This window comes from Pongo abelii, chromosome 17 (assembly GCF_028885655.2).
Source record: "Pongo abelii isolate AG06213 chromosome 17, NHGRI_mPonAbe1-v2.0_pri, whole genome shotgun sequence".
Classification (NCBI taxonomy): domain Eukaryota; kingdom Metazoa; phylum Chordata; class Mammalia; order Primates; family Hominidae; genus Pongo; species Pongo abelii.
In genome coordinates this window covers 28,819,006-28,841,515 of record NC_072002.2, presented here as the reverse complement: position 1 = coordinate 28,841,515, position 22,510 = coordinate 28,819,006, and the positions used below count along the sequence as shown (strand labels likewise).

The window sequence follows — 22,510 nt, the reverse complement described above, 5'->3', positions numbered from 1 at the left end:
GCGTGGCTCTCACACAGTGCTGGCCAAACAGTACAGGCTCAAAATATGGTTCTGAGCATCAGCCCTGGAACAAGAGTCAAACTCCCTGCACAGCCTTCCAGGCCTGGGAACACCACCCTCTTCGTCCCCGACCTTCCCGCCTGGGCGCTTCTCTGCTGTCTCCCTGAGACGACTCATCCTCGCAAAGCACACTCCTGCCCCGGCGCCTGCTCCTGTTCTTCCCTTGGAGGGCTTACCCAGACACCACACTGCTTCCTCTCATTTCACCCACGTCTCTTTGGAACATTATGTCCACAGAGAGGCCTTTCTCCCCCATGCTTTCTGAAAGAGTGTCCCTGCAGCCACCGCCATTATCCTTCTCCTCTGAAATGAAGTCCCGTGGAGATAGAGACATTGCTTTACTTGCTGCTGGCCCTCACTGCCTTACGTGGTAAGGGCTCCATAAATACCTACTGAATGAATGAGCCTGTAGCCTGTCACCAGCCTCCTCCAAACCAGCAACCTCAAGGACTCTGCCATCAGCCTCAGGGGAGGATCCCAAGGGACACCCTGAGTGGGTAACTAGGAATAAAGGACTGTATACTGACTCCAGAAGTTGCCACAGTCATCGAACAACCTGACATCCAAGCCAGAGACAGTGTACAGAAGTTTGCTGTGCAAAGATATGAGCCCATCAGCGTCATCCTTGACCACATCCCCACCTCACTTGCACACAGCAAATCGAAAAGGTTTTGGTCACATCTGCCTGGCCCAGATTCCTCTAGCACATAACAAAACAATATTTTTCATTCCCATCAAAAGAAAATAGTGATTTTTTTCATAGTTCTTTGTTTTCTGTGATTCCTAAGTCTGAAACAAATTATTTACAGTGAATCGCTTCCTCATCTTGCAGTATCATTGATTAGATATTTCATTTCAACCATGATTTACATATTAGTCTGCACTCCTTATAAGGTTTAATAAACTTTATATAAAATAAAATAAAATGCTTTCATAATATTTTATTTCTGCCCTCTGTACATTATCAGAATATTTGACCTAAATAGTCATTTATGCTTTTCTTTAAAGACATTTACTTCTAAAAATGGTACCATTATAGTCTTACCACTCTTTATGGAACACAATTTCATTTTGGAAATCAATCCACACCAGGATCTCTTGTTAGAATTTCATAAAATATTGTTAAAATATAAGTGAAATACCAATTGATTCTCTTTCCAGTTGGTAAATGTATCCTGGCTTACCCTTAGGGATGTGCAATTCATGTTTGGTCTTTTCACACCACCCTACTGGATGAATGTCAGGGGAACCAGCATTGGTCCAAAAATCATAGCAACTTAAATAACCATCAAAATGAAGTCTTAGACGGTAACCACAAACCTGCAAGATAGAAAGTTTACAATCATTCGTTAAGTGTCATATATTTGGAGTAGACACAAAATTCACAAAATATTCATATATTTTGTCAGTACTATCAACATATAAGAGCCAACCTTTCTATCCAAATGTTTCCATTAAAGAATAAATTTATGGATGACCTCTGATTAAGACAAAATGGTAATGAAATTAGACCCCGTCTTACAGGTATCTAGTGCATTCTGCAAAATAGTGACCGTTTTACCCAATCTAGGAATCTGAGGGTCAGTTTATGTATTCATTAATTAACTGGTTTATTTATTAATTCAATACCTGTCAAATATCCCCTTCAGCAACCCTATCTTCTGCCCTCTGGCCTGGATTCATATTCCAAGACAGTGTAAGCTAAAGTACAAAGCAAAACTAAAATAGGCATGGCCTGTTTCAACTCTAACATACGTATCCAGCACACTCAATAAACAGAATAATAAAATGGTCTGAGAAATACATCCTCTAGACATGTGGATTATAGACTTTAATAGCTATAATCAATCAGTAAAGTAAATAAATGTGACTGTTATGTTCAATGCTATCAGAAATATAAAGATCTTTTATGGATTTAATAATATGTTTAGTTAAGTATTACATTTTATAAGCCATTCATCAGGAGCTCTCCACTCTAAATAATTTTCATAAAGTGAATGTATTTATATAAATATATAATTCATATGCATTAATATTATTCGTACACATTTCTCATTAGTTCAGCTAAAATGTGTATAAGTACGTCTCTGTTAATAGGTTAAAAAAAACCACTGGGATTCACAGATTGTTAGCAACCTCAAATGAAAATTATTTACCAATTAAGTCAAGAATAAATGCTAGTTGATGAAGGACTTATTAGAAAATTCATCTTCAGAGAAGGAAAAAAATTCACTAAGAAACATAGTTTCACCCATCGCTGACTAAAATAAATCCATAATGCACTGGAACTTGTTCATAATAAATATCAAACAAATGTGTTATTTTCTAGAAAATTATCTTTCTGTCACTAGGCAATTAGCCCAAGACAGTAACACTACCTCTTACCTCCGCTACAGAAAGCACACAGAATACCGATGGATGTCGGGGATCAACGCCTTCTAATCTCATTCCAATCTGAAAACCATTTTCATGCTCTGGAAAGGACTGATCCTACAAAATTTCACGACATAACATTAGCCACTGAGATTTTGTCACAGTTTTATATTAAAATATTTGGTGTCACCTCTAGGTGAAGTCTAAAACAACTGAACTCATAGAAACAGAGAGTAGAATGGTGTCTACCAGAGGCTGGAAGTTGAGGGAATGGGGAGATGCTGGTCAAAGGGTACAAAGTGGCAGTTAGAAAGGAGGAATAAACGGTAAGTATTTAAGGTGATGGATGTGTGAGTATGCTTGATTCAATCATTCCACACTGTGTACATACAGCATAACATCACTGGCTACCCCAGGGTTATATATGATTATAATTTGTCAAAAACATAAATCAAATAAGAATTTTTTTTTGAGATGGACTCTTGCTGGAGAGTGTATTGGCACGATCTTGGCTCACTGCAACCTCCATCTCCTGGGTTCAAGTGATTCTCCTGCCTCAGCCTCCCGAATAGCTGGGATTACATACTGCGCCCAGCTAATTTTTGCAGTTTTAGTAGAGACGGGGTTTCACCATCTTGGCTAGGCTGGTCTTGAACTCCTGACCTCGTGATCTACCCGCTTTGGCCTCCCAAAGTGCTGGGATTACAGGCCACCACGCCCAGCCCAAATAAGAATTTTTTGAAAGAACTTACTGTATAGTTTAGAAGCTCAGTGATGTGGCTAAAGATGGAAGACTGTTCTTATATGTAGTTAGTGCTCAAGGATGGTTTCATTATGCTAATATGCTTTGAAATAGTACCTCCATGAAGTTGTGTGTCCTATGAACTTCCCATTTATTCCTTTTGCCCATTTTTCCTTCCTGTACCCTGGATAACATCACTTTATTATATGGATTACCTACTCTTAGTCTGTGACTTGGCTCTTCACTGTGTTTACAGTGACTTTGTTGCAGATAAACTTATAATTTTAATGTAGTAAAATATATCAATTATTTTCTATACATTCTACATACCCAGCCTATGAAATCCTTCTTAATTCTGAAGCTACATAGGTATTTTCCTTTTTTTTTTTTTTTTTTTTTTCTGAGACAAGGTCTCACTCTGTCACCCAGACTGCAGTGCAGTGACATGATCTCAGCTCACTGCCACCTCCGCCTCCCAGGTTCAAGCAATTCTCCTGCCTCAGCCTCCCAAGTAGCTGGGGTTACAAGTGCGCACCACTATGGCCTGGCTAATTTTTGTATATTTAGTAGTGACGGAGTTTCACCATGTTGGCCAGGCTGGTCTTGAATTCCTGACCTCAAATGATCCACCCTCCTGAGCCTCCCAAAGTGCTAAGATTATAGGTGTGAGCCACTGCAACTGTCCCTAGTATTTTTTAAGAACTGTTGAAGTTTCTTTCTTCATATTTAAATTTGTAGTACAATTGAAATTGAGTTTTCTATGGTGTCAGGTAGAGGCCTACTTTTTTCACATGGAAAACAAATCATTCAAGAAAAGCGTTTTGAATAGTCCATACTTGAATTGATTGGCAAAGTCAGCTCTGTCATATATGGTTTCTACATACTTGTAGGTCTTATTTCTGACCCCTCTCTTACGTTTCATTGACGTATTTGCCTATATCACACAGTTTTATTTGCTTATAATGAGTCTTTCTATTTAGAAAGCAATCATTTCCATATTAAGTTTTTTAAATTCAGAAACTTGTTCTATCTCCCATTTGATCTAATCATTTTTATCTCTCAAAAGTGTTTTTCAATTTTCACATAAAACTGCCAAAATACTTTGCTATATTTATTTCTAGATACCTTTGAATGTTTATGGCTATTTTTACTGTAATATTTTCACAGCAGACTTCCTAATTTGCTCCAATTCATCATTATTTTCTTTAAGCACACAGTTTTGAACAGATTCACCATTACTAGTCAGTTTATTGTTAATTGCAAATAATCATATACTAATGGAAAATGATGACTAGAACCTAGATCTATTAGATCTAGAGCTGCATTTAATCACTGATTGTATTATTATTTAATATTGCTTAACATCTGAATGCCTATTTTGGGGTTAAAATTTATTCTTTTTAAAAATTATTCCAGGGGCTGGGCACATTGGCTCACACCTGTAATCCCAGCACTTTGGGAGGCCAAGGCAGGTGGATCACCTGAGGTCAGGAGTTGGAGACCAGCCTGGCCAACATGGCGAAACCCCATCTCTACTAAAAATACAAGAATTAGCAAGGTGTGATGGTGTGTGCCTGTAATCCCAGCTACTCTGGAGGCTGAGGCAGGAGAATCGCTTGAACCCAAGAGACGGAGGTTGCAGTGAGCCAAGATTGGGCCACTGCACTCCAGCCTGGATGACAGAGTGAAACTCCAACTAAAAAAAAAAAAATTATTCCACTGGGAAATTTAAAAGTTGCAACAACAAGACAGTGTAGAGAGCACATGTATAGATAGACTTTGCCTAGATTCACTCATTGCTACATTTCACCTGCTTTGCTTTACCATTTGTACTTAACTCCATCTCTCATATGTCTCCGTGAGCATATACACAGATAGAGAAACGTATGGATATAAATTTTTTTCTGAACATTTTGAAGGCCCTTTACCCCAAAATAATTTTCCCTAAGAGTAGTGTATTTTCCCTAAGAATAGACTATTCTCTTACAAAACCATAACTCAGTTATTAACTGTAAATTTAACATTTATACAATACTTTTTCTAATCTTCCATTCATATTCCAATTATGTCCATTTATCCAACAATATACTTTCCAACATTCACCCCCACACACCGCCTGCAAAGCAGGAGCCAGTCTAGGGTCGGATGTTACAAGTTGACGAGCCTCTTCAGTCTTCTTTAATCAGAAACTTTTCCCATACTGTGTCATTGTCTTGTATAGTACTGACATATTTTTAAGAATGCAGACTTTCCCCTCATCTGATTTTTTTTTTTTTTTTTTTTAGATGGAGTCTCGCTCTGTCACCCAGGCTGGAGCGCAATGGTGCCATCTCAGCTCACTGCAACCTCCGGCTCCCAGGTTCAAGCGATTCTCCTGCCTCAGCATCCCGAGTAGCTGGGATTACAGGTGTGCGCCACCATGCCCGGCTAATTTTTTTTTTTTTTTTTTTTTGTATTTTTTCAATAGAGCCAGGGTCTCACCATGTTGGCCAGGCTAGTCTAGAACTCCTGTCCTCAGGTGATCCACGTGCCTCGGCCTCCCAAAGTGCTGGGATTACAGGCCCTTCCTCTGATTTTTTGACTAGAACATTCCTCATTTTGGGTCTGTCTGACGCTTCCTCAAGATTTGATTCAGGTGGTATTTTTTTTGCCAGAATACTACATGGATGTGTTGTGTCCTTCTCAGGGTATCACATCCAGAGGCACATGATGTCTCTCTGTCCCTCACTGGTGATGGTAGTTTTGATCATTTAATCACAGTGTTGTCCAATTTCTTCACTAGTTACATACAAAATGCACATATATGTACATTCACACATAGACATGTGCACATGTAGACCCATACAAACATACATATATATTTTATAAATCATAAGTTCAAACAGATATGTCTAAGTCTAATCCCTCCCCAAAAGGTTTGTTCTGCCCTCCTGCCTCCACTTTGTGTTTCTCCTTGAACAAAGTCGACACATTTATTCATTTACCAAATTCTACGGGGTCTCTTACAGTTTCAGAACAGTTTTACCCATACTGTCATAATAAGAAAACCTATTTTAAAAGTTCAAGATTTCTTTGTAATTTTCCCTCCCTCCTGTGTCATCCAAGAATGGAGCATATAGTTAAAAACTGTGCTCGTGAACTACTTGGGTTCCTATTTGTTCTCTCTTCAGTAAAGTTACAATATCCATTTGAAATACAATTGAGTTCAAATTTGTTCAATTTGCTTTCAGTTCTTAATGATTTTTTAAATATGTAGAATATTAACATGCTTCCAAAAGTTAAAATTAGCAAAAGTTACTCAAAAATGTATCTCTTCCTCCCATATTCTATCCACTGCACTCCCTCACACCACCTCGTGGAGGTCACCAACTTCACTGTTTTCTTGTTTATGCTTCTGAAGCTTCTTTTTGTAAAGATAAGCAGTTATATGTAGGTTTTTCGTATTTCCCCTTCTTTCTCACACAAAAGGTAGCATACTACACATGCTCTTTTGCACATGGCTTTTTGCATTACTAATGTCTCTTGGAAACCACTCCATGTCCATTCCCAACTATTACACGTACTCTTTTTCACAGCTGCATTGTACTCCACTGTGTATAGGTACCCCAGCTCATTCAACCTTCTTCTATACTTGGATGCAAGCCTTTTTTATACAAGCATGGAATAATTGTAAAACCTTTGAATTGGCTTGTAAAATATCGTTAAATTTTTCTTACATTCTGAGATCATTTTAGAAGCTTCTAAGGAAAAACTTAAAAGATGACAAACCCCAAAATGAAATGGCAAGAATGAATGATTTCTCAGGAATATTTTATTTCTACAAAAATAAATGTCATGTGTGTGTTTAACTCTCCCAGCCTTCTTCTCACATCTACTATGTTTTCCAGCAGATTGTATTTAACAAGTTGTGTGTGACTACCTCCTGTTCACTGCTTTGAAATTTCTCGGTTAACTTCAAAAGTGCCATACACATATACAAATACACATGCACACAACGCTGACAAAATGCAAAGAAAAAGGTAGACCACAGGGAGATAATATTACTAATGCTGAGAGGAAACTTAAGAAGCCATAGAAACTGAAAGAACATTGTTCATGTTTTAACAAAACTGAAACACTACAAAATTAGAGGTGGGGAGGAAACAGTGTTATGTTGAGCAAACTATACTGTCTTATCACACGTGACTGATAAATTTGAGACATTGACAATACTTCCCAGCCAGAAGTGAAGATGATCAATGTTACTCTTGTCAGCCTTTCAAATTGGTTTCCCAATGGAACATTTGGGAGCTTTCCATAATGTTGCAAGTAACACTACATAGCTAAAACAGACTCAGCATTTCTTGGAGGGTTTCAAATAAAAAATAAAACGTTCATTTTAACAATCTGAAAGGCAACATTTAGTGAGAAATATCACTGCCTTTCATCAGTCTCTCTTCTCTGTTAAATGGTTTATTCATGACCTGACAGATTTTAAAAATTTTTTCCTTTTTAAAAATCTTATGTTTCATTAATATAATTGATACTGTGCTTATAAGATTATATTTTATGGTAAGAAAAGATAACTAGAGTTACATACTTAAAGCAAACAATAAGCCCATTAAATTCAGTCATAAAAAAATCATAAGGTTCAGAGACCTGGAAAAACTTACAGATCGACTCAAGCCCAGAAGGGTGAATAAACTTTCTCTAGGTCACACAGCCAGTTTAGTAGACAAGTACAACTAAGGACCTGTGTCTTGTGAAAACCTGCCAGCTGTGTGTTCCACATAAAGGGACAGAAGTGGCAACTAAACAGGCAAAACGAAACCTGGCTAGAGGCCATGGAAGGCCCCAAGGACATTTCCAAAGAAGCGCCAGTGCTCTTGAGGACAAAAGTTAAGGTGTTTTGCTTTGTCATTTTCTTCTCCCAAAAAGCCACAAAATAACATTTTCTCATATGAAATTGATTTATTTTGTCACTAATAAAGGAAAAGAAACATTATTCGAAGTTCCACGCCTCTTGACAAAAGCAGGTACAAATTATATACTATTATTTAAAATGCTTGTAAAATGAGCCATAACGTGAGGAAAAAACAAAACAAACAAACAAACAAAACACCATCACCATGCCTGGAGAAACTGAAGACAAGCTACTGGCGAAATTCCTAAAAGCAATAATTATTATATGTGTGTGCCATCCACTCCACATTATGAGATCGAATAGATGATGCTTTGTCATGATTATTCTGTGAACCACAACAGAATCGGGAAGGTCTGTGGCCATCAGTGCTAGCAGAGCATCAGCTAGGGGTGTATCACAGAAGAGCACTCAAGTGATGTAACTGCGAGATTCCAACTGAATGCCCCTCAATATTCTAGTTTATTCAAAGGCACGGGTAGGAGGTCAACAATATTTTCCTTCTTTTAATTCAGCATTGGAGAGGTGGGGGAAATTGGGCCTGCGATCAAATCCTGGCCACCGAGGCACACATTTTAACATGTTATACAAAGAACTGGGCAAGGACCTCAGGCCACTGATTTCTAAACCTTCACACCATGGCTCTCAAAGGGAAAGATGTTCACAGGAGGAATTTTATATGCAGATGACAAAAACAAAATTTCTTACTACACAAAGGCCTTTGCCATGAATTCAGCAGCATGCTCAAGTGGTTTATCTCAGCAACATCTTCCACATCTAAAATTGTTCCAAAGTGTCCCTTGGGGGACAAAATGTCACTATTTTAAATTTGAAGGGTGAAATATGAGGAAGTCTTACATAGGCGAACGGTGATATAAACAGCTTGACCACAGAGAATTTAACTCTTTGACAAAATTTGATGACTTTCTTCACTCGATGGAAAAAAAAATCAATCATCTTATCAGTAATGTCAAAAATAATTCAAATGCTACACAAGAGAACATGAAGAAGTATTTTCCAAGATGAATACAACCAAAGAGAAAGTTAGGAAGGCCCTTGCAGGCTTCGCTAAAGTGGGGAGAATCAACCTGCAAGGTTTTGAGTGTGAGAGTCTTGTCGACTCTGCATTTGATGAAGCAAAAGGAATCTGAGTTTATGTTTGGTCTGAATAAACAGCATGATTGAGAACTGTGTGAGAAACCGCCAAACACTTGCTGTTGTAGCCAGAAACCTAGAATGGTTAGATACAACTGTCTCAGTGAGAGAAAGGAAAAATATAAGATTGAGAAGGAATAGTTATACAGCCTAAGCTGTCCTTTATCAAGCCATACATAGATGCCTTTTAACATTGTGCCAGATACTGTTTTAAGTACTTACAAATATTAACACATTAAATCATCATAAAAACTCTACGCCGTAAGTGTTATTATGCACATTTTACAGATGATATGCCCAAGGCCACAGTGTAAGTGTATCTGGCTTTCCTGTTTGAGTGATTGGTCTGGATGCTAGAATATTACCAAAAGTTATTAGCATCACCATCCCCCTTGCTAATTAAAGACTTCATAATTTTTAACTTTTTATTTCATAATTATAAATATAATAAATGTATCAAATATCTAAAATTGGTGGTCGAATATGTACCACCTATGGCCATTAAGTAATCCCCAGCTGCCAAAAGTGTGAAAACAGTGCCAAGGGGAGTCTATGAAAGGCATTCCTAAATGTGGGGATTTCATATAAATAAAGGTAGCACTGCACACTGCAGAGCAAAGAAGATGGCATCAGAACACATGACTACCAATTTGGAAAGAACGATTAAGGTAGATTCCCACCACAATATCATATACAAAAATACTTTTAGATGGAGAAGTAATAGACATGACCATGGAATACAATGCAGCTGTTCAAAAAAAGCAAAACAGGCCGGGCACGGTGGCTCACGCCTGCAATCCCAGCACTTTGGGAGGCCAAGGTGGGTGGATCACCTGAGGTCAGGAGTTCAAGAAGAGCCTGGCCAACATGGCTAAACCCCATCTCTACTAAAAATACTAAAAATTAGCCGGGCATGGTGGTGGGCACCTGTAATCCCAGCTACTTGGGAGGCTGAGGCAGGAGAATTGCTTGAACCCGGGAGGCAGAGGTTGCAGTGAGCCAAGATCGCACCACTGCACTCCAGCCTCGGTGACAGAGCAAGACTCTGTCTCAGAAAAAAGAAAAAAGCAAGACACATCACTGGATCTGCCAAGGCAGAATGACAGCCATAATCAATATCAAGCAAGTATAAGATAAGCATATGGTGTGTTGTCATTTTTTATAAAAAAAAAAACAGCTATTTATATAAACATGATTTACATATCTATGTAACTGCATATCTACAGATCTGGAAATATTTACATCAGATTATTTTGAGTGGTTCCTCTAGAGAGGAGAACAGACAGAGAGAGACCCCCTTTATTTTTATACCCTTCTGTCTTGTTAAAAATGTTAAATGACATAGTAATTCTTAAAAAATCAACACATACACGTAATCAAGTGATGGTGATCTAAATGAGCAGGCAGGACGCAGGCCATGATAAGACTCATATGTCCTGCTAAGAAAATTTTATTTCATTCTTAATTGATAAAGCACCAGCAAAAGATGCAAAAAATATTCTTGCATCTTATTAGCAGCGGTGTGGGAAACTGATTAGAAAGGTGGCAAGACTAGAAGTAGAAGATGTTGAAAAGGCTTTAAGTATCTGCCAATAATTAAGAATCTGCCATATGCCATCTACAGTGTCTAAGTCAACTACTTAAGCCTTAAAACCCCCTGGGGCCGGGTGCGGTGGCTCACGCCTGTAATCCCAGCACTTTGGGAGGCCGAGGCGGGCAGATCACGAGGTCAAGAGATCAAGACCATCCTGGCCAACGTGGTGAAACCCCATCTCTACTAAAAATACAAAAATTAGCTGGGTGTGGTGGTGTGCACCTGTAGTCCCAGCTACTCAAGAGGCTGAGGCAGGAGAATCGCTTGAGCCTGGGAGGCAGAGGTTGCAGTGAGCCAAGATCACACCACTGCACTCCAGCCTGGCAACAGAGCAAGACTCCGTCTCAAAACAAACAAACAAACAAACAGACAAAAAACCCTATATTGGAACTATGACAATCCCCATTTCACACATGAATAACTAAGGCTCACAGTTGTTCACAAATTGCTCTGTTTGCACACTGGTCAATACAAAACCTGGAATTCAAATTCAAACCTTGGCCTGTGCACTTAATTGCCAAGTTCTATTACATTTAGAAAGTTGCAACAGCCTTGACAAGTGATAATGAGGACCTCAGCCAGTGGAAGTAGGACTGGGAATGGGGGAAGTGGCCAGATTCAGTACATACTTAGGGGGTAAAATGGGCAGTGCCTGATGCCTGGCTGGAGGCAGAGGACAAGGGAGGCAGAGGATTTTAAGGTGGTGCCCACATTTCAGTCTTGAAATAAATTGTCAAATTTTCCATAATGCTAATTTTCACCTTGATAATGGTAATGATATCTATCAACACTTTCAAAGACTTCCTGGGAAGCTCATGAACAACGGGCTGCATCCTTCCAACTTTCTGTTGCATTATTACAGCTCCAATGTTCTTCCAGGAACCTTGCAATAAATCTTTTCATCATAAAAGTCTATTTACTGCAAGACAATGGAAGACTATGAGAGGTTATGAAGCTCCTTCCTTGCTTTTTCCTTGAGAAACTTTATGATTTTTACTTGAGTTAACAGTGGCACTTAGCAAGAATGTTAGATTTTCTTCTGGCTTTCTCTTGTTTTAATCACAGAAAACAGAGAACTTAAAATATTATATACATTAATACACACACACACTCACCACATATACACATTTGCCTCTTTTTCTATTCTTGCTCAGACTACACCTTAATATAGCTGTTTTTAATAGTGGAGTCAGAGCGGGGTTCATGATGTCTTCGGGCATTCCAGAATCCTCTTGAATTTTATACAAAATTTTGGGTGCAAATGGATATAAGCATTTCCCCAAGGATATTATTATTCCCTAAGGATACCCTAATTCCCTGAGGATATTATCAATAGCTTTCATTAGATATTCAAAGAAGTCTAAGACCCAAAAACAGATTAAGAGCCACATGGCTACCCTTCAAGGGGATTTGTCATTAATCAACCCACTGACTAAATAATACGCATTTGGAAGACTTCAGTAAGCAGAACACAGCAGTTCACTGCAGTTGTTCATCATGGGGATACAGGCCAGGCAGCAAGGCATGCTTCAAATTCTGCTTTTTCAAAGTGACACCTTTTTTTAATTTTTTTTTTTTTTGCCATCTATTTGTTTGGCTGATGGGGAAAATCATCACCTACATAATTAAACAGAACTTGCTACAAAGCTGCAGTTAAGATGGCAGTGAAGGATGGCTGACTGTGTATTTTTAAACTTTCATTTTAGAGACTACTTCCTTGTTATTTTGAACATTTTTCATAGATTAATTCTGAACTTAGGATCCTAAACTGCTGCCAAGATTATAGCAAGAGGCATTCTTCAAATAGAGAAACAGAACTCAGGGCTCAACAAAAATATACTTTAATAAGTTAAGTGAATGCAGTTCTTATTGGCTTTTTGTGAATCCATTCTGCTAGAATTTCAATTGCAAAATCCTCATTTGCCCAGAAGCTACTGATAGTAAGAAATTTGGCTGCACAATAAACATTTTAATGTGCATCCTAACCACTGACTGAATTATGGTCTCAGAAACAAAAACAAAGCACGTACCGGAGCAGATAAAACACTACTAGGTCTAGGCAACCTTAGACCAGCAAAGATCATTTATGAACAAAGAAAAAGAACCCACACCATTCATAATACAGGACTGCACAGAAAGAACTTTTTAAAATAACTTCTCAAATTGTTTGATAATTCACTGGCCGTCACCGAATTGATTCCACAAATCCTGAGTCTAGTGTCTAAAACAATAAACTCACATATTTTTCCCCCAATGACTAAACTCTTCCCAGAGAAAATAGACAGGGATATTTCTAATACATATTTCCTTTAACTAAACAAGAAGTCGTGTCTACCCTTGATTCCGAATGCCACCATTTTCCTCTTTAATTTCTCCTCCTTCTGAAGAGCTCTGAACTTGACATTCAGCTTCGAGCTGAAACTGCAGATAAGCAGCCTGTTACAAGTGTTTCATACCCCTACCAGGAACTAAAAAGCAGTCCTGATCTGACTGGTTCCAGACTTCAGATCTGCTCAACTATTTCCCAGCAGCCCTGGTACTTTCAATCACCATTTCAGAGACACAGATTATAAATGTAGGAAAAGCATCTGAACCACATCAGGATGTATCTTCAATTCTGCCCCAGAACTTAGACCTTTAGAAACTATGGGGAATGAACACGAATGGGAATTCTTTCTGCCCTTCAGAGCCCCAGCAATTAATCATCTTAAATGACTTCATGTCACAAGGCCACACTCTATTTTTAAAATACAGTTCCTTCTTTGGTCTCGATATGCCTTGTGATTTAAACTCCAACCAAACATCTCAATATAATGCACACAGTATTCTTTCAAAAAATGCTTTTTTTTCCCCCTGGGAGTACTGTTAAATACCAATGAAGTTACCTTAAAACTGGAGGCAATAAAATACATATAAAAGGCAAAAAAAAAAAAAAGAATAGGTAGACAAGCAAACAGTTTAGGCAATCAAAAAGAGGATACAGACTCAGGCTATAATTTGGTTCCAAGCATATCAGAATGCATAAAGTATTTCACTGCATTTTATAAAAGTACTAAAAAGCCAGACATGGTCATCATTTGGCTTATGATTAATATTTAAAGTACTAAGAAGCATCTACATTAAAACAGTGATAGTATTCTCAGTGACTGTCAAGTAATTTGGAACCATGTTCACAGCACAAACACTTGGTATCTGACTAAACTCTTTTGGCTGGAAAGCTTCTGGGTATCTCAAAGTTTCACAAGGAGTTTTAACAAATAGGAATTTCCACAGAACAATCTTCCTGCACCTGCAGGGCTAAATACAAATTCAGGCTATCAAAAACAAAATGCACATGTGCATGTCTTCCAGATTCTATTTAATGTATAGGCATAGATAGAAAAATTCCATTTTTAAAATATAATTCAGGCATAGGTGAAGAACTTAAATTTGGGGTAGGGTGAATTCCCTTTACTTAAATTTCAAGTAACGAAGACAGAGAGAGAATAGAAATGTGTTCAAATAAGGCTGTCTTGTTTCTAGGACAATTAGGAGGTTAAACCAGGAAGATGTCTCTGTTCCTCCAACAACCCCCAGCCCCTCCCAAAAATAAATGCAACCCTATCATCCTGCAGAAGGCTGGAATTTCCTTTTCAGGACATAAAGTATTTCTTTCTGAAATCATAGTAGATTATAATAATAGCTATGAAGAGGGGAAGGAGGTAGAGCAGGACAAGAAAGTGGGGGGAGGTGGGAACGCCACGATTGTGCCTTGTTTAGAGCGAAAGGGGATGAAATGAGGAACCACTTCTGTTTTCATCATGAATAAAGTTGGTGAGTCATCAGGCAGGAGAGAGGAGGCTGGGAACAACGTGACCCACTAAGGATTCTGCTCCAAGGACAGTGGGTTTCCCGCTGGGCACCCACTCTTAAGTGCAGATCGGGAGACTGAGACAGGAACACCCGCCGTGGGCAGGCCAGGCTGGAAGGATAGAGGACTGTGGTCGAACCTAGGCAAGTTCTGGCAAGGACAAGGTCTGCGGAGGCCAGGCTGGGCTAGTGTTCTGAATAAACGGGGGGTCGGTGGTCAGAGTACACAGGGCTACCAAGAGGGGCTGAGAAAAGGCTGTGAGAAAAGCAAGGGACAAGAGAAAGAGTGATTTTAAGAACCACTTGTATTTAAGAAAGTCATCTATATGCCAGACACTGTAGTATGCCGGACACTCGATATACACAATGTGGAATTCTTCAGGAAACTCCCTGAGAAGTAGGTGATATTATCTGCTGTTTTCAGTTAAATCAACTAAGAGTCAGGGAGGTGCCTCCACACAGTGAGGGGAAGCAGTGGAGGGCTTACTGAGGCAGCGCAGGTAAAAGCACCAGCAAACAATACGAACCTCTCCCGGGAACCAGAGGGCAGAGAGGAACTAAAACAAGAAGAAAGAAACCCAAGTCAGGCTTCCAGGAGATCGCAATTTCACCGAGAGACAAAATACACCTACACGTAACCACGCAGAATGGCACAAAAAGCAGCCAGAGATGTTAAGAATACACCCACACGTAACCACACAGAATGGCACAAAAAGCAGCCAGAGGTGTTAAGTACACAACTGATAAACAGAGAAACCACAATTCACAAAGATCCCTCCAGCAAGGCGTGCAGGCAAGGTGAAAGGTGGGGCCAACCTGGACAGAGAAAAATTGCTTAATGAACTGTTGTAAAAATGCATGAGGAAAAAAACCCAGGGTGCACCATAAATGAAGACAGTAGTGCTACGGAGTGAGAGTAGCAATAGAACAATTATGAGGCAAAGCTGGAGCAGATTAGATTGCCAAACGCACACAGAGCGAAGAGGAGAGGGCGGAACAAGCTGGCTGCAGGGGAACAGAGCACAGGGTCCTTCACAGGGACAGGGAGCCCCGGGAGCTGGCTCCACCGAGCGGGGCTGAAAGGTCTGGATGTACTGAGGTCTGCCTGCCCTCCAGGTGAGGAGGCGCGAAGACCAGGAGAAAGACCCGGGAGGGGGCGCAGGAGCTGTGTTGCGACTCAGTGGGATGGCAGTTAAGGAGCTGGATGAACTGACCCAAAGGTCAGGTTGCGGAGGCTGGAGATGGGAAAGGACGTTAGAAAAATCCAGAAAGAGAAAATGCAGTCTAAAATTTCAAGAAGCCAGTCTGGACTAAGAAGATGAGTTAGGGAGGAAAATGCAGAACCAAGGGACACTATTTTTTCATAAAGATGGAACAGACAACAGACTTAAGCATATTTGCATTCTAAAAGGAAATATTCTTTTCTTTTCTTTTTTTTTTTTTTTTTTAGATGGAGATTCGCTCTTGTTGCCCAGGCTGGAGTGCAATGGCGCAATCTCGGCTCACCGCAACCTCCGCTTCCCAGGTTCAAGCGATTCTCCTGCCTCAGCCTCCGGAGCAGCTGGGATTACAGGCATGCACCACTACACCCGGCTAATTTTGTATTTTTAGTAGAGACAGGGTTTCTCCATGTTGGTCAGGCTGGTCTCTAACTCCCGACCTCAGGTGATCCGCCCACCTCGGCCTCCCAAAGTGCTGGGATTACAGGCGTGACCCACCTCGCCTGGCTCTAAAAGGAAATGTTCAAAAGAGAAAAAACGTCAACTTACAGGCAGGCCATGAGATAACTGATGGAGTAAGATCTCTAGAAAGGCAGGAATGGAAAGGATGCAGAGCACAGGTGCAGGAGGCTGAAGAGAAGGGACACTTCTTCCAGGACCACAGGGGAAAGAGGCAGGAAGAGGTGTGCTGAGTGATGGTCTGCAGGGGGCAGTGGAAGGTCTCACCACATGCAGTAAGGGACTGAAGGCTTCAGGTGGGAGGAAAGATGCCTGCCAGCATAGACCTGCTTTCCTAGGGAGCAGGGAGAGCCCAGACTAACACCACAGAAGGACGGCCAGACAACGCCTGCACGCTGAGGCTGTGCATCTGCAGGGCCACAGCTATCTGCAAGGCCTTATGGTTCCTACTCAGCAGTGCTTGGCACCTGGGGTAGAGAAGTTAGGCAGTGAATATGCATTAGTCAGGAGCTGGGATTGCGGTGGGCACGGATGGGGAGATGACAGCAGGGAGGCAAGGGACTGAAGATCCTGGCAAGAGCATGGCTGACATGAAGGAACTGGGCTGAGCTGGAAAGATGTGAAGCCAGGAGGGAGACAACAAAGGAACTACAAGTCTTAAAAGAAAAAGCGGTGCTGTAAGAATAAGCGACAGAAAAGTCTGGAAAGACAGCGGACAAAATCAGATGGTGAGATTAAAGTTTACCACTGCAGAGGAGGTTCAACTGTGACTTATGCCATGTGTTCACGAACGCAGATGGGTTCAACTGAAAAGGGGGCACCGGTTCCTGGCGTGGAGGCACCCAAGGTCTTAGGAGGTGGATGGACTGTCATGTGGGCAAAGCAATGTCCCAGGGTGAGAACAGGACTGGGTGGGAGAGGGTGGAGGAGGGGAGGGAGCAGAAGGAGGTGAACAGTGTGAGCAGACACACATGCACACACACCCTATTGAGGCAGCAAGAGTGGAAATAGCAGTGATGTGACTGCATAAATCGCCAAGAAGGGAGGGTTGGGCATGCAAGTGGAAACAGGTTAAGAAAGGAGTGGTTGGAGCTGGAGTAGGCTAGGCCTGCCTGAACCCTGAGGGAGAAGTGGATGTGGCACAGGGGCACCCAGGAGGCAGAGTGCCCAGGGGAAGCAGGCGTGCACCTGGCCACAGGGAGGAGGGAACAACGTGTTGAGCTCTTGGGAAAATTGCATAATTTGTTTTGCCACAGGCAGGACTGCAAAGGCCACAGAAGAATAATTTGGGAGAGAGCCAACCCATGAGAAGTCACTCAGATCAGGGTCAGAAACAGAACAAGAACAATGGAAAGAGGATGACACCACTGATGGGCACCTAGGTCAATTCAATGTCTTTGCTATGGTGAATAGTCCTGCAATGAACATGCAACTCCATGTGCCTTTCTTTCTCTGCAGCCTTGCAAGTATCTGTTGTTTTTTGACTTTATAATAATAAGCATTCTGACTGCTGTGAGATGGTATCTCGTTGTGGTTTTAATTTGCATTTCTCTGATGATTAGTGATGTTGAGCATTTTTTATGTTTGTTGGCCACTTGTATGTCTTCTTTTGAGAAGTGTCTGTTCATGTCTTTTGCCCATTTTTTATTTTTTGCTTTTTCTTCTTTTTTCTTCTCCTTTCTCCTTCTCCATCTCCTTCATTCTTCTTTTGCCCATTTTTAATGCGTTAATTGGTTTTTGCTTATTGAATCTAGTTCCTTATAGATTCTGGATATATTAGATCTTTGTCATCTGCATAGTTTGTGAATATTTTCTCCCATTTTTTAGGTTGTCTCTTTACTCTGTTGATGGTTTCTTTTGCTGTGCAGAAGCCCTTTAGTTTAATTAGGTCTCAGTTGTCAAATTTTGTTTTTGCTGTAATTGCTTTTGAGGATTTAGTCATAAATTCTTTCTCAAGACCAATGTTGAGAATGGTGTCTCTTAGGTTTTCTTTTAGAACTCTTATAGTTTGAGGTCTTACATTTAAATTATTAATTCATCTTGATTTAGTTTTTCTATATGGTGAAAGGTAGGGAGTCTAGTTTTAATCTTCTGTATATGGCTAGCCAGCTATCCCAGCACCATTTATAGAATAGGGAGTCCTTTCCCCATTGCTTTTTTTCTGTCAACTTTGTCAAAGATAAGATGGCTGTACGTGTGCAGCTTTATTTCTGGGCTCTTTATTCTGTTCCATTGTTCTACGTATCTGTTTTTGTACCAGTACCATGCTGTTTTGGTTTCTGTAGCCTTGCAGTATAGTTTGAAGTCAGGTAATATGATGCCTCTGGCTTTGTTATTTTTGCTTAGGATTGCTTTCACTATTTGGGCTCTTTTTTAGTTCCCTGTGAATTTTAGAGTAAGTTTTTTTGGTTCTGTGAAAAATGACATTGGTAGTTTGATAGGAATAATGTTGAATCTATAGATTTCTTTGGGCAGTATGGCCACTTTAATGATGTTGATTCTTCCCACCCACGAGCATGGAATGTTTTTCTAGTTGTTTATGTCAACTTTGATTTCTTTTAGCCGTGTTTTGTAGTTCTCCTTGAAAAGATCTTTCACCTTCTTGGTTAAATGTATTCCTAGATATTCTTCTCTGTGTGTGCCTATTGTAATTGGGATTGTGTTCTTGATTTTCTCTCAGCTTGAACATTATTGTTGTATAGAAATGCTACTGACTTTTGTACACTGATTTTGTATCCTGAAACTTTACTGAATTCATTTATCAGTCCCAGGAGCCTTTTGGCAGAATCTTTAGGGTTTTCTAAGCATAGAATTAAGTTTTATTTTCAACATTTCGGTGTCAAAAGCTGAAGGGTTCCATCTCAGCTGGCTGACCTGAACAACATTATACTAATATTTATGCAATGAAAATGAACATTAATAGTCAAAAGCACAATGTCAATATAAAATTGAGTTTAGTCTGATGCTCCTTCTTGGAAAGCTGACATGAACCATCTGCCTTTTTGATTATATTAAAACCTATTTTTAATTATAGACAAGCTTATTTCATCTGAAAATATAAATTCAAGTTAGAGTAACACTGCAATCTTGAACACAAGCATCTTCTTTAGTTATTAGGGCAAATCAGACATAATAATTGGTGAGCTTAATTCTCTCCTCATTCAGGGTCGAGTGAGGTCTCATCTCACACATGCAATGCCTAATAAATTCATTACTTGTGGGCAATTAACATTCTACCTCAGATTGTTGCTGTGTTATTATGGGCATATCATATCCCAACTAGCCGGCAAGATCCTAAGACACCATGTCATACGTTCTTTAGTGTTTTGGCCAGTCTTACACGGCACTTTGCACACACAGAGTCTTAAACATGTGGGCAGCTTGAGTGTTAGATTATGACTGGAGAGAAAGGCAGTCCAACATGTCAAACATGTCTGTTTTCTCACACACTAATGCTTTGCTGTTACTTTCAGAGATGACAAATATTAGAGTTCAAAAGCTTGAGAAAGTCCTTAGCCAAAGAATCATCAAAGGGTGCATCACCTGCTCACCACCTGCCTCCCTCAAAGAGTCTCTCCAACTCTCTCCAGCCTCCCAAGGGGGCCCCCTCCTGTCTGTATGTCCCACAACGTTGTGCCCCTCCCACTTACTGCCTTCCAGCACCTCTTTTGTCATCTCTCTATAAAGTCAAGGGGGAAAGCTACATGACCCAGAGCCTATGATTACACCATTCCCAATACCATCATAAGGATTTATTTCAGGAACAGAAATCCCACATTTGCCCTTTTGGTCTTTTTTTAGTTAACACCAGGTCATGAGGGAAAATCTGAGGGAGAAATTCTCAGTCCTGCAGGTGTTCTTGCTCTGGCTGATGGGGCTTAAAGGCTCTTAGAGGAGAAGCTCTAGAATAATGTTAATACCCTGACGGGCTGAGATGTGGGGCAACACAGGAGCTGGACAGGGAATCTAGCACTTGGCTGCCATCAGCCAAAACTTTCCTTGCTCTGAAAATTAGTCCACACTTCACCCTTAACACCCAAACATCTGATTTAATCCTGGCGGCAGAGTGGGGGGGTGGGGTGTAAGAGAGGACCCCTGCCCTAGGACCCTGATCTGAGGACACAGCACAGGTGTGACTCCTAAGCCACAGCAGCCATTGGGGCGCAAACCTCACCTATGTTCTTTGGCTCAACCTCAAATCCTGGACCTTGACCCCGCTACCTCTGCCCTTGGGTGTCACAGTGCCTGATAGTTCTCAGGCAGCTCTTGTTTTGGCCTACTCTGTTCTACCCTCCCAACCTGCAGTGGCCCTGTGGCAAGGGCAGGAAGGCCCTGTAGCGGGGAAAGGGCAAGGTGACTATGAGCTACACTGAACTGCCCTGGTCCCAGCCAACCACCTTCAAAAATCTTTACACTCAGAAGCGAGAAGAGTTTCCCTAGAAGTCACTCAACAGCGACTGATCATCTGAGCACACTCAACACAGCAGGCACTGCCAGGATACATGAAGGAAAATCCCTTACCTTACTGAGCTTGCACCTTTTGATGGAAGAAACTCCCTAAGTCTTATCAGGTGAAAGCAATGTGGGGAAACATGGACCTGACTCCTAGACAGAAACTGCACAGTTCTTAAACCTTCTATGGTAGTCAGCCTCAAACCTGCACAAAGAATGCAGGAGGTTCTCAAGCTACACATGTCCAGGCCCAGCCCCTGAGGGTCTGATTTAGTAGGTCTCAGGAAGACCCACGCTGTGCTCTCCAAAGCTCACAAAAGTAGATGGTGCAAAGGCTAGGTTAAGAACGCTGCTCTAGATGTTCTCATTTTCCATGGTATGACCTTCATACTGTTTGTTAGTGAAGCATACCACCTAGACAACAAAAGGACATGCATCATTTCTTGAACACGAGGGGTCTGCATTTGGTTTCCTTTCTTTTCCTCTTTGCTATACCTCTTCTTCCCGGTCCCACTGCCATATCCAGGATTACAAATGCTGGCCCTTTCACATGCTAACAAATACTAGATGTAACTCAACAGATGTCATGAAAAGTAAACCAAATAAAAAGTTGCAGTTTCCTGCTGTAAAGAAATGGGCTGGGCACGGCGGCTTACGCCTGTAATCCCCAGCACTTTGGGAGGCCGAGGCAGGCAGATCATGAGGTCAGGAGATGGAGACCACCCTGGCCAACACAGTGAAACCCCATCTCTACTAAAAATACAAAAATTAGCTGGGCGTGGTGGCACGCACCTGTAATCCCAGCTTCTCAGAGGCTGAGGCAGGAGAATCACTTGAACCAGGGAGTTGGAGGTTGCTGCAAGCCAAGATCACGCCACTGCACTCCAGCCTGGCGATAGAGCCAGACTCCGTCTCACAAAAAAAAAAAAAAGAAAAAAAAAGAAAGTAAAGTAATGAGGCAAATCTGATGCATATAAATTTCCCCAAAACATCTAAAACTCAGACCAAGAAGAACAAAAAGACTATCAGAAGATTTGGTGTCTTGGATAAAAATGATCCCCTGGAAGGCCCTGGTGCTAGCAGATGGTCAAGGAAGTCTACACCAGCTGCTCTGTTCACCTTTCTAGCCATGTATGCCAGGATTCAGGGGTTTCAATGTCTTTTCTAACATCTTGCTTGACTCACCACTCCTTTTTTCTTCTTCTTCTTCTTCTTCTTCTTCTTCTTCTTATTATTATTATTATACTTTAGGCTCTATGGTACATGTGCGCAACGTGCAGGTAAGTTACATATGTATACATGTGCCATGCTGGTGCACTGCACCCACCAACTCGTCATCTAGCATTAGGTATATCTCCCAATGCTATCCCTCCCCCCTCCCCCCACCCCACAACAGTCCCCGAAGTGTGATGTTCCCCTTCCTGTGTCCATGTGTTCTCATTGTTCATTCACCACTCTTAGAAACACATCCAAACAGATCCCTCTAACTGCAAGTAATACTGGCTAATATAAGTAAAACCTAACACTTTATTGAGCATTTATAGTATGCACATTGCATCCTGTATCCTTTATGGGTACAACTGATTTAGTCCTCCAGCCACCCAAGGAGAAAGGTAGGGAACTTTTCCTACCTCATGGATGAGGAAACTGAATTGAATGACTTGCCCAAGGTCACAGAGCTGGCAGGTGGAGGCACCGGGCTCCAG

The 22,510-nt window shown here is 40.9% G+C and overlaps 1 protein-coding gene across 4 annotated transcripts in view; it reads right to left on the bottom strand.

Moving 5' to 3' along the window:
* Nucleotides 1-22,510, bottom strand: part of L3MBTL4 (L3MBTL histone methyl-lysine binding protein 4) — a 461,605-nt gene that overhangs the window by 287,446 nt on the left and 151,649 nt on the right. For all 4 annotated transcript variants that reach the window (XR_008515838.2, XM_024235921.3, XM_054537672.2 and 1 more), the window contains 2 exons: nt 2,446-2,550; nt 1,245-1,380 (listed from right to left, as the gene is read on the bottom strand). Coding sequence is in view for 3 of the 4 variants with exons in the window: in XM_024235921.3 (XP_024091689.2) it covers nt 1,245-1,380; nt 2,446-2,550 (241 nt within the window). In the remaining variant the exon portion in view is untranslated. The remainder of the gene's footprint in view (nt 1-1,244; nt 1,381-2,445; nt 2,551-22,510) is intronic.